Source organism: Arvicola amphibius, chromosome 11 (assembly GCF_903992535.2).
Source record: "Arvicola amphibius chromosome 11, mArvAmp1.2, whole genome shotgun sequence".
NCBI classification, from domain to species: Eukaryota; Metazoa; Chordata; class Mammalia; order Rodentia; family Cricetidae; genus Arvicola; species Arvicola amphibius.
Genome location: NC_052057.2, coordinates 118,528,158 through 118,540,486, shown reverse-complemented (window position 1 = coordinate 118,540,486; position 12,329 = coordinate 118,528,158). Strand labels below are relative to the sequence as shown.

At 44.7% G+C, this 12,329-nt stretch overlaps 1 protein-coding gene across 1 annotated transcript in view; it reads right to left on the bottom strand.

The window, feature by feature from the left end:
* Window positions 1-2,291: 2,291 nt before the first annotated feature.
* Window positions 2,292-12,329, bottom strand: part of Rad54b (RAD54 homolog B) — a 71,547-nt gene continuing 61,509 nt past the window's right edge. The window contains exons 10-15 of the mRNA XM_038348303.1: window positions 11,215-11,499; window positions 9,013-9,188; window positions 8,352-8,613; window positions 6,518-6,584; window positions 5,948-6,148; window positions 2,292-2,532 (exon numbers count right to left, since the gene is read on the bottom strand). Of these exons, the coding sequence (XP_038204231.1) occupies window positions 2,312-2,532; window positions 5,948-6,148; window positions 6,518-6,584; window positions 8,352-8,613; window positions 9,013-9,188; window positions 11,215-11,499 (1,212 nt within the window). The 3' untranslated portion in view covers window positions 2,292-2,311. The remainder of the gene's footprint in view (window positions 2,533-5,947; window positions 6,149-6,517; window positions 6,585-8,351; window positions 8,614-9,012; window positions 9,189-11,214; window positions 11,500-12,329) is intronic.

The following is a 12,329-nucleotide window of genomic DNA, read 5'->3' as shown; positions in this document are numbered from 1 at the left end:
AGAAGTCAGTCTGAACCTGGTGTACCAAGGTCCAAAGTCTTTGTCTTCATTAGGGTTTTTATTGCTATAAAGAGACAGCATGACCACAGCAACACTATAAAGGAAAGCATTTCATTGGGGCTGGCTTACAGTTCAGAGGTTTAGTCCATTATTGTCACAACAAGAAGCATGGTGGTGTGCAGGCAGACATGGTGGTAGAGAAAGAGCTGAGAGTTCTACATCTTGATCTGCAGGCAGCACAAGCAACTGTGTCCTACACTGGGTGAATCTTGAGCATATGAGACCTCCAAGCCCGCCTCCACAGAGACACACTTCCTCCAACATGGCTGCACCTCCCGACAGTGCCACTCCCTGTGGGCCAAGCACTCAAACACATGAGTCTCTAGGGGCCAATCCTATTCAAACCATCACAGTCTTCCTTGATTCTGAGAGTGTCTCCAGCAGCTCCATGGCTTCTCTCCAAGTCTGCCTTCTTCCTCCCAGCATACAGCCTAGCTTTCCTTGCCTACCTAAGTTCTGCCTTGCTATAGGTCCAAAGCAGTTTCTTTATTCATTAATGATAATCACAGCACACAGAGGAGATTCCCATATCACCTCCCCTTTTCTGTTTAAATAAAAAGGAAGGTTTTAACTTTAACATAGTAAAATTACATACAACAAAACAGGTTTCAAACAAGAATTACAGTTACAATATTTATATATACTTTATCTTTTATCATAACTAATGAAAACTATAACTATAAATTCTTCAACTCCATCAAAGACTTCAGAAGGATATGATATTACCTAAGTAAACAGGAAGTACATTGTCAGCAACTTCCAAAACTCTAGAATTGACAAGACATCTCGCTGCCTGGACAGTCACCCAAAGTTTTTCTGTACCGTTGGGGCATCCATCTTTCTTCTGTTGTTGGGGTTTCTGTCCCACCCGGTCCTATAGCCGTTCAGCCCCAAAGAAATCACACAGAAGTCTACATTAGTTATAAACTGATTGGCCCATTAGCTCAGGCTTCTTCAAGGCATTGAAAAATTAAATTGAAGAGCATAGTAGAAGACAGAAAGGCAGCCCATGTGTTGGTAGAATTAATATTGTAAAAATGCTTATATTACCTAAAGCAATCTGCAGATTAAATGAAATCTCATTAAAATCCAATGACATGCTTCACAGAATCAGGAGAAAGAATCTCAGTATATCTAGAAGCACAAAGGGCCCCAAATAGCTAAAGCTGTCCTCACCATAATGAATGATCTCAACGCATATTACACAACCACAATAAAAACAACAGAACGATGGTGGACCAGACTGGAGATCAGACCCAGAAATAAACCTGTAGTTACAGCTTTTCAATTCTTTGGTAAAACTGTCAAAACTGCAGAGAAAAGGCAAGATGTTTTAGCAATGGTGCTGGGGAAACTGGGTTTCCACGCACAAAATCTATTCAAGATCAAGACCTGAAGTTTGTAAACTGCTAGAGGAGAGCACAGACCCTTCACGACGGGGGCATGGGCAAGAGCTTCCTTCCCAGGAAACGCCGTGAGCACCGCACCAACAACGGAAGCAGCCGCTCCCTGGCACGTGTGCGTTTCACAGCTCTAGGGCACGGCACACGCTCAGCTCCCTGACACGAGCGCGTTTCGCAGGTCTACAGCCCTGCTGGGCTCTACCGCACATGGGTTTCCCAGCTCTACCGCACATGCTCAGCTCTACCGCACATGCTCAGCTCTACCGCACATGCGTTTCCCAGCTCTTAGGAACGCGCTTGGCTCTTCCGCACACGCTTTTCCCAGTTCTACGGCCCTCTCCCATTCCTGCGTGCTTTCCCTTCCTGAGTCTCCATTTCTAAAAGCACCAACAGCGACAAAGCCCATATGCGCAGCAGAGGACACCATCTTCAGAGAGAAGGGACAGCCTGTAGGAGGGAATGTTTGCCAGCTTGTCATCAGGCAGTGTATCCAGGATACACAAAGAACCACAAAACTTAAACAGCAAAAAAAACCCTAAACCCCATCAGCAATGTGCTAATGAACGACACAGACAGCAAACACGGCGGAAAGTGTGCAACGGGGAAGCGCACCAATCCCGCACTCACCATGGACGGATGGGACAGCTCATCACCAACGTCTCACTGTCGACACTGAAGGACACACACAGGAAACAAACAGCTCAGCTTTTACTGTAATTAAATTGGCATATTTGAAACAAAGTTCACTGTTATAATTCAAATAATATATTATAATTCAAATAATTTTGCTAACTTTCAAAATTTTATTAAATTTTAAGGGGAGCAAAGGAACGTGACGAAGTAGTCCTTCATTGCACGGCAGGGGCTTGGTTGGTTACATTCTGGAAAAAGAATGATGCATTTTCCCTTATTCTTTCCAGAAATGGGTCTGTAAGGTTTAAATTGTCTCCAGAAATATGCTGCCACTGCTTCAGCTGCGACATGGACAAAGGTCTCAGGGGGCGGGACTTCTGGTGCCAGGGGCCGGGCTGACACTGTCCGGAGGTGACAGGGGCGTCCAGTGCGTCATCTGAAAAAAGGGAACAATGAGACGCCTTCAGACAGCATGTGCCCACGCACAGTGGGTCATCTGATGTCACATCCGACCACACAGTCAGGATAAAACAGTCACCCTGTTTACAAACACTGATAGGCAATTACTGTGCACTCAGTGAGTACCCAGCCTCTGATACACACCAAACAAATGTCACAAAGAAAGGTTTATCAGTACACAGTCCGTCATCTAAGCCCTACAGGATAGAGTCGAAGATGGAGTCACTGTGTGAGTCCTGGTCTTCGGTGCATGAGGTCCTTGGTTCTATCTCCAGCACCAATAAATAAGCCAATTCTGAGAGGTCAGACAGGTTTGCAAAAGCAAACATCTGGGCCAGAACTTATCCATAAACGTTCTGCAGCAGCAAGCACACAAAGGGAATGAAAACTGGCTTGCTATGGAAAGGGTCATGGAAACTGCTGATGGACTCATCAAGTAAGAGTCTTTAAGGATTTTTTTTTTTTTTTTTTTTTTTTTTTTTTTTTTTTTTTTTTTTTTTTTTGGTTTTTCGAGACAGAGTTTCTCTGCAGCTTTTTTAGAGCCTGTCCTGGAACTAGCTCTTGTAGACCAGGCTGGCCTCGAACTCACAGAGATCCGCTTGCCTCTGCCTCCCGAGTGCTGGGATTAAAGGCGTGCGTCACCACCACCCGGCTCTCTTTAAGGATTTTGTATTCTTTTTTATTACATGGTTTGTGGATCTGCACGTGGGCAATGTGCATGTGTGTGCAGCTCACACCCTACAGCTGGGATGACAGACGGCCGTGAGCCGCCCAGGGACACTAATAAGTTCCCTGACACACATATACTGGACTGTATGAAAACGGTGTGTAAGAAAAAGTCTATAACTAATTACACATATGTAGTGTGGCGGGTAAACTATGATATTTTCATATAACAGAGGATAACGCAGCTGAGGGGAAGGGACCCACCTTCACCCAGCATACTGCTATTTCTGAAATCTTATGGTGAGTTTATTGTACTTACATCATTTACACACCTCCAACTGCTCTCACCCCACTCATCCCCTGGAAACTTAAGGCCTCTTCTATAATAACTGCTGTCTCACACACACACAACCTGCTGAGTCCACTTAGTACTGCTCATGTGTAGTGTTTAGGACTGAAAGAATATTTTAAAATAAATCATGAGTAAAGAAGAAATAACAATAGATAATATAAAATATGTAAAACTGGATGATAAGAAGACTATATATTAAATTTATGGGGTTTGGCATAGAAGAAAATTTAAAGGGTTAAAAACCATTTTAGAAAATAAGTTTGAAAGTCAGTAAGCCATGCCAGGTGTATGCAGTGGTGGCGTACACCTTTATCCAAGCACTCGGGAGGCAGAGGCAGGTGGATCTCTGAGTTCTAGGACAGCCTGGACTACAGAGTGAGTTCCAGGACAGCCGGGGAGGTGGGAGGGAGGGAGGGAGGGAAGGAGGGAGGAAAGGAGGGAAGGAGGGAGGGAGGGAGGGAGGGAGGGAGGGAGGGGGAAGAAAGAAAGAAAGAAAGAAAGAAAGAAAGAAAGAAAGAAAGAAAGAAAGAAATCATTAAGCCAAGAGTTCAACTGAAAAAAAAAACAGAAAAAGAGCATTACATTAAATACATTAAAACAGAAGGCTAAGCCTAGTAGATCAAGTCTATACTATCACTTGGGAAGCTGAGACAGAATTACAAGTTCAAGGCTAGCCTTGGCAACTTGGTGAGATGATACTTCACAATAAAAACTAAAAAGGTTATTAAGATAGCTCAGAAAGAGAAGCTTTCCTAGCATCCATGAGGTCGTGTTGAATCCCTAACTACCATAACAAATATAAATAAGCAAACAAATATCAGGAAAAGACAGACATGGTGGTGCACACCTATAACCTTAGCACTTGGAAGATTGGGGCCAGAAGAAGTTGCATTCCAGGCTAGCCTGGGCTATAAGGGGAATCTGAGGTCACCCCAGGCTATATAACAAGAACTTGACTTTAAAATAAAGAAAGAAAAGGAAATAAAGCGAAAAAAGTACATAATAGGATCAAATGTCCATGAAGAGAAAAATGAACACATTTGTCTGAAGTTTTAAACCTGCCCCTAAGGCAGGAGGCCTCTGGAAGATAAAGGTCGGCCTGGTCTACATAGCAAGACCCTGTCTCAAAACCTAAAACAGTAAAATAATCTACCCCTGATAAATATATATTATATAATTATAACTGAAAGATAATTATATGAGTGTATATAACTATGAATTCTAGTATGTAATATAAATTTTAGAATATGTACAATTTGTATGTTCAGGGCTCTGGATTAAATCTCTAAAATCACAAAAGGAAATATACGTGTATATATGCATATTTCTTTAAGTGTGTATATAAGCACATCAATTTAATATATGCACATGCATACGTTTTGTTTCTGAGAATTTCTGATATAAATACTGTATTTACATTATTTACACACCTCCAACTCCACCCTTTAAGAAGTTAAAAGAGCCGGGCAGTGGTGGCACACGCCTTTAATCCCAGCACTCGGGAGGCAGAGGCAGGCGGATCTCTGTGAGTTCAAGACCAACCTGGTCTACGGACTGAGTTCCAAGATAGCCAGAGTTACACAGAGAAACTCTGTCTCAAAAAGAGGAGGGAGGGAGGGAGGGAGGGAGGGAGGGAGGGAGGGAGGGAGGGAGGGAGGGAGGGAGGGAAGGACGGAGGGAAGGACGGAGGGAAAGAAAGAGAATTAAAAAAAAAGAGAAACTTCTTAACCATCATAACATTTTCTCTTTTCCAGATATTTTATTATTCATGTGGCATGGGTGTCAGGTGAGCACATGTGCACACGAGTGGGGCGTACATTTGTACATTTGCACAAAGGCCAGGTGCATAGTCTATTAGTTACCCTGCGCCAGGATTGTGTAGCGAGCACTCTAACTGCTGAGCCTCCTCTGCAGCCCCTAAAGGGACTTCTCTCCAGTCCCCCTGGGCCTGGTTGGTGCCTAAGTGTGAAGACGACAGCTCCAGGCTTACTTAAACATCCCATGTCGTTCACGAACTGAGGAGTATGAGGAGTACGGCCCGTTATAAACAAATCTTACGTGACTTAAACAAACAATAGGTAAATTCCACTGAGCACAGGATTTTCATGGCATTGTAATAAAATGTTAAACGTTCTCCTTACGCTGAAGCCACCCTGCCAGGCACACTTGTCTACACGAGTTAATTTCTTCACAACAGAGTCAGAGATGAAAGCAAGAGGAGAACAAAGCTCTACTGAACACTTCTCTAGCGACTGCCCCACAGCCCCACAGCCAGGGACAGGAAACTAGCACTTGCAAAGGCGGCTATCTGTAAGTCACCCCTCAAAGGTTTCCAGAGACAATCTGGCTGCGTGGCGAAGCCAACACAACTCACCAGTGGGATCCTTGCCACCTCGGCACTCACAGCCCAGCAGGTCATGGGTCACACAAGGTGAGTCTTCGTGTAGCGTGAACAAGTCTTTAAGCTCCTCTACCGAGAACTGGATGTGTTCGGATGACCTGGTCAGGTCGACAACTGCCCCCGAGAGGCCTTGCTTACTGATCTGCCTTTGGTAGATCTTTTCCTCGATTGTACCTGGGGAGCAAACTCCCATTAGGTTCCTTTTATTTTTTTAAGATTTATTTATTTATTATGTATACAACATTCCTTCCATGTCTGCCTGCATGCCAGAAGAGGGCACCAGATCTCATTATAGATGGTTGTGAGCCACCATGTGGTTGCTGGGAATTGAACTCAGGACCTCTGGAAGAGCAGTCAGTGCTCTTAACCTCTGAGCCATCCCTCCAGCCCCTTAGGTTCCTTTCTTGAGTCTATATTTTGTGATGGGTAAAACACATCTCCTACTTATTATCTGATGAAAGAATACATTCCAGATACTGAAGCACAAACCAACAAAAGAAAAATTCTAAGGAGATACATTTTTGTCACATGAAAGAGTTTTACCTGTAGTCAGGAGTCTGTAAATATGCACAGGGTGTTTCTGACCATCTCTCCATACTCTAGACATAGCCTAGACAAAAAAGAGTTCTGAGTACAGCAGACACTGATGGCCCTTGCACATGAGCAATTTTCAGGATTATATTCACCACAGGGAATTCTGAATTTCACTAAAGCTCAAAAAACAAAGTCGGATGTCAGCAATGCTCAACAGGTAAAAGCACCAGCTTGACAATCCAGTTTGAGGCCCAGAACCTACAGTGTTAAGGAGAACAGCTCCTGCAGCTGTCCTCCGGCCTGCGCGCGCATGCGCGCGCGCGCACACACACACACACACACACACACACACAACATTGCATGCACTGGCCCTCTGTACATCTTCGCCCTGGGTTCAGCGAGGGAGGTTGAGCTTGCATGGAGTAGCTACGGGAGTACCACGCAGATAAACCATGGCAGCCAAGATGCAAAGAACCAAGTACATCCTGGGCCCGGAGGGATAAGGCAACCAATAATTCACCCTGCAAATCCCAAAGGGCATCTGTGGCCGCTTTGGGCTTCAGGTGCTGACAATGACACTGCACAGTAAGGGCTGGTGTTACCCTTCTGCCTGCCCCAGAACTGGCTCTTGCTGAAGAGGGACAGCAGTGCGCATGGGGACAAGAGATCTAGGCCCTTGAGTCCTTAGTCCATGATGCCTGCTGCTGCGCTCCTCTCACTAACAACGTGTGGCTGTCCCTCACCCTCAGCTTATCAGAAGGGGAAACCCCACTAGGCACAGGACAACGTCGGCATGCTCAGCCATCAATTTCTACCACAAACTGTCTATTGATCTAAAGCTTACGAGAGAAATTCCTTAATTTGTGAGGTAAGAGTTCAAAGAGTATCACCCCGACACCAACAAACCAGAGGCCGCTTAAAGAACCGAGAAAACGCCTGTTTTCTCTGTGACAGGCAGCCTGGATCCCGAAGTCAGGGCTAGTCCCTTTTCCTCAACTCCTCTCCTGCTGAAACTCAAGTCTGTAGTCAGTGCAGTTTTCATTTCTCCAACCACCCTTCAACTTCCCTTGTATGAAATATTACACTCAGCTTCACGTGCTATGATCTGACTGACTCTGGAGGGGCTGAATAAATCCTTCAGACCGTCATGGAGGCACTTCCACGTCTACAGAACCAACTCCCACAAAGACCCCGAACGGCAAACCTTGGTGCCATGACTCATCAGTGCCATTCAGACAGCTCTGCCGGAGGGACATACGGAGCTTGTCTGGTCCCCTGTGGACTCCCTATGCATTTGCTGATCTTAGTGTTCTTGTAAAACAATAACTGTGAGTAAGCTGCTTCCTCAACCCTCTGAAGTCTAGTAAATCTGAACTTCAGGGGTGTCTTAGCATCCCATGATGAAAATACCAACTAGGATAAAAGTCTATATGCCGAAAACTCAAAATACATCAAAGTGGACTGTATACCGAGGAAAATCTTGGTCTTCTTCAGTTTCCTAAAGCTAATGCTGCAGACTTACGGCAGTCTACACAAATGGCTCATAGCATCCGTGACAGGTCACTGTCAACCCCAAGGGTCACGACCACCCTGCTGCACAGTGTGACATGAAGCCTGGTTGTGAACTCTCAGGTTGGAATAACGAGCTTCCATTTCTTCACATACAGAAAACATGGGCTACATACATGCACATGTAGAGATGTGAGAATTAAGTAGATGGCAAACGGAGAACACTCAGCAGGGTGCCTGACACAAAACAAGAGCCCCATACCCAACAACTATTTACGCATCATTTGATTTCCTAAGCATTCACAATGTCAACTTAATGCATAAACATTCCTACCTGGATGTCAGTAGCTGGGTTCCAGTCAATATCATAGAGAATTAAGTGAGATCCTCCAATAAGATTAAGTCCCACACCACCAGCTTTGGAACTTAATAAAAAAATAAAATCAGTAGAGTATTTACTGTTGAAGCTATCAACAATCTGCTGCCTTTGAGACACGGGTGTCTGGCCATCAAGTCTTGCACAAGCATATCCATGACGCTTGCACACATCTTCTAGAATGTTCAGGGTTTGTCTGTAGTTGGACACCAAAACCACTCTGTCAACCAAAAACAAAACTTCGTTACATAACATTTTAAGGCAGTATTTTGTTCCTTTGTTTTTGAGTTAAAGGAAAATAGCAACACAAATATGACAGAAGGAGCAGCAATGGCAGGTAGAGTTATGAGCAGCTGTTAGCCCCCAAGTTGTGAGCCAGTTCAGCTTCTCCGGAAGAGCAGGATGGACTCTTAAGCACGAGCCATCTCCCTAGTCCCTGCCTTAAAACCTGCGGAGGCTCCTCAGAAGGAAGGAGCTCAGGGTATCGATACACAGAACCCTAGGTCTCACCTTCACGTGAGAGGGTGACTGGCAAACATTTACTCTTTGGAGAAAGTAAACCAAGTAACCTAAGGCAGGGCACGGTCACAATAATACGGTGGCTGGGTGCAGGGCTTACTTTTCAGTGGGACGAAGTTCACGGATGGCCGCCAGGAGCTTCGCCAGCACCTGCAGTTTCCCAGACTCGTTCTCAGAGAACTGGAGAGGGTCATAGCTGGCCGGGAACACGGTCAGCAAGCCTTGGCATAGGTTCCTCTCTTCATTTTCTTCACTGCTTGAGCTACATTCTTTACCCTGTTCAAAAGGGAGTTAAGACTGGCTTATAGCAGCTGTTTTATTAAGGAGGTAGCCCAGCTAACCGTGAGGTCAATCTTTCCAGGTCACAATTACCACTTTGGAAGCAGCCACGCCTCCCGCAGAGTTCTTGGCCCTTCCCAAACCCTGACCCCTCCTATCAATTCTTCTTACTCCTTATCACTGCCCCCTTTCCTCCCTATTATGTTTCCCCTTGATTTGTAGGTGGCTCACAGCATCTCCCAGATGACAAACTCAAACAAGCACAACAGTTGCCTGAGCCGTGAGTCATGTCAGTTTCTTCATAAGAGCAACGATGTCACCGGGCAACGATGTCACGGGGTGGGGGGGTGGGAGGGCAGTGGTGGCGCACGCCTTTAATCCCAGCACTCGGGAGGCAGAGGCAGGCGGATCTCTGTGAGATCCTGGTCTACAAGAGCTAATTCTAGGACAAGGACCAAAGCTACAGAGAAACCCTGCTTTAAAACAACAACAACTAAAAAAAAAAAGAATAAAGAAAAGAATAATGATGTCATTAATAAACTAAAATTTTAAATTTTATCTTATAACACATTTTGCTTATAATCCCAGGATTTGGGGTAGGGGTGTGCTGATATTGAACACTCCATTTTTTAAGTATATAATTAGTGATCTCATATGTAAGCTAGTGCCCAAAGTATTGTTTAGGAAGGTTTTTTTTTATTGGGGAACATATTTTGAGTTTACTGTATAAAGAATTGAATAAAAGTTTTCCCGGGTGAGATGGAAATATCATTAGTGATTACTGTACAACTTCTTCAACCAGGCATTCTGCTAGGGTCTTCCTATAATTTCTTGTTAAAACGTCACAATGAGTTAATTATTAGCTCCGCATTCCGGATAAGAAAACCAATGCTCACGGATACAACTGAAGTCCCAAATTTGCCAAAGTTACAAACTAAGAGCAGGGAGCGGTGGTACATGCCCATCATCAGCTGCTGGGAAACCAAGTAGAACCAGAATCTAGGGTCCTGCCCAGCTACACATGAAATTCAAGGCCAACCTGAGCTGCAGGATGCTCTCAGAGCAAGAGAGCTACAGGTATAACTGTAAGGAACCAGCCCTGATCTCAGAAATCCTGCCATGCTGCAGACTGCCTTACAGTCATGAAATACGCAAACAGTTGGCTCAACTACACCATCGTCCAAATTCACACCTACAAAAGGAATCTAATCTGGGAAATGTTCTAGAATAAGATTATACATAGATACCTCTGAGTGCCTGTTTTCTTTCTCTCTGTGCAGCCCTGGCCATCCTGGAAAAGGGACGGGAGCTGAGCACAGCAGCAGGTGCTTCTGGGCCCAGCCATTCCACTGGCTGAAGCAGGAGAGTCACTAGGGCCTGGGATACAATGCCAGCCTTGGCTAAACAGCAAGAAAACTCCCCTTAACAGAAAAGGGAAGACAGTACGCATTTATTCCAAGTAGTTTATGAAGAATAAAAATAAAACCAGAAAAGCACTTTATTCTCAGTATTAACTAGTATTATCAGCTAGTATTATTAATAATACCAAAATATGGTTTTCTCAGGATGGAGAGCATAACATTATTTTTGTTTTGTTTATGTTCTGCAATAGAGTCTTACTCTGTAGCCCAGGCTGATCTGAAAATCAAAGCAATCCTCCTGCCTCTGCCTCCCAAATTGCGGGTATTACAGGTGTGCGCACCATACCAATTTTGTTTATTTTCTTTTTGTGAATTTTCTGGATTTTCCAAATTTTATGAGAAAGTCATGTCTTACTTTTATAAAAAGAAAAATAAATTATTTCAATGGTAAGTTCAGTATTTGTTAGTATCACACAAAACCAACAAAAGGCGAGACCATGGCAAAGGAGACATTCAACAGAACCACATACAGAACCACACAGGAGCGGCTGCTGAGCATATGGAACCTTCACAAACGCCAGGGCTGAGCACAGTCGGCCTCCTGGCACTCCCACGCCACACCACCCTCACCTCAGGCCGGCGTTTCCGTACATATGACATACCTTCACAGGGCGGAACAAAAGGCAAGGGTGGTTGCACAGTTTCTTTAGGGCCCCTATGCAGACGAGGTGATTTTCCGACAGTCCCTGGAGACAGAACCTGACGGACTGCGAGCTCAGCAGCTCCCGGTAGAGTTCAAGCTGCAGCGCCCCCGGGCGGCAAAAGACAACGCTCTCTGTCTTAGGGGGAAGGTATTTATTGACGACTTCCTGAGTTCTTCTGAGGGTAAAAAGGCCAGTGAGGCAGGTGAGTTCCGCTGCTCTTCTCTCTCCTAACTCTTTTTCTTCCTGTGGAAAAAAGAGCAGACTTAAAAAGTGGTACGCAAAAAAATGCCTGTTGTTGTGGTTAAAGTGAGCATTAAATATTATATAATGTTAAACCAGATTAATTATTTCCATCACATTTTATGAGGAGAAAAGGGTGGCTTTTGAGACAAAGTCCACTACATAGCTCAGGCTAGCCTGAGACTCAGCACACAGCAGTCTTCCCGCCCCCACCTCCAGAGTGCTGAGGTTACAAGCCACATGGGACCTTCCTCCCCCAGAAATGAAATGCAGGTTAAGGGACAGAAAAACGCAACCACCACAGTGGTGTCTAATCAATAGCAGATTATACGCAGGGCCCTCTCCTTAATCCCTAGCCCTGGAGGAAACCAAGCAAAAACCCATCACAATCTTTCAAAAATATATACCCTTTATTAATTCTTTGAGACTTTCACATACACATACAGTGTATTTCTATCATATTCTCCCGCCATCTCCTCCCAGATGAACCCCAAGTCCCTACACCTCCCAACTTCTTGAACGTTTTTTATAAACCACTGTGGAGGTTGGAATAAGAATAGCCTCTGAAGGCTCGTGTATTTAAATGCTTAGTCGCCAGGGGGTGGCACTATTTGAAAGGATTAAAAGGGTTAGGAGGTGTGGCCTTATTGGAAGAAATGATCATGGGGATCAGTTTTGATGTTTCAAAAGTCCACACTAGGCCCAGTGTGTCTGTCTCTCTCTCTCTGTCTCTCTCTGTCTCTGTGTCTCTCTGTCTGTCTGTCTCTGTCTCTCTGTCTCTCTGTCTCTCTCTGTCTCTCTGTCTCTCTCTGTCTCTGTCTCTCTGTCTCTCT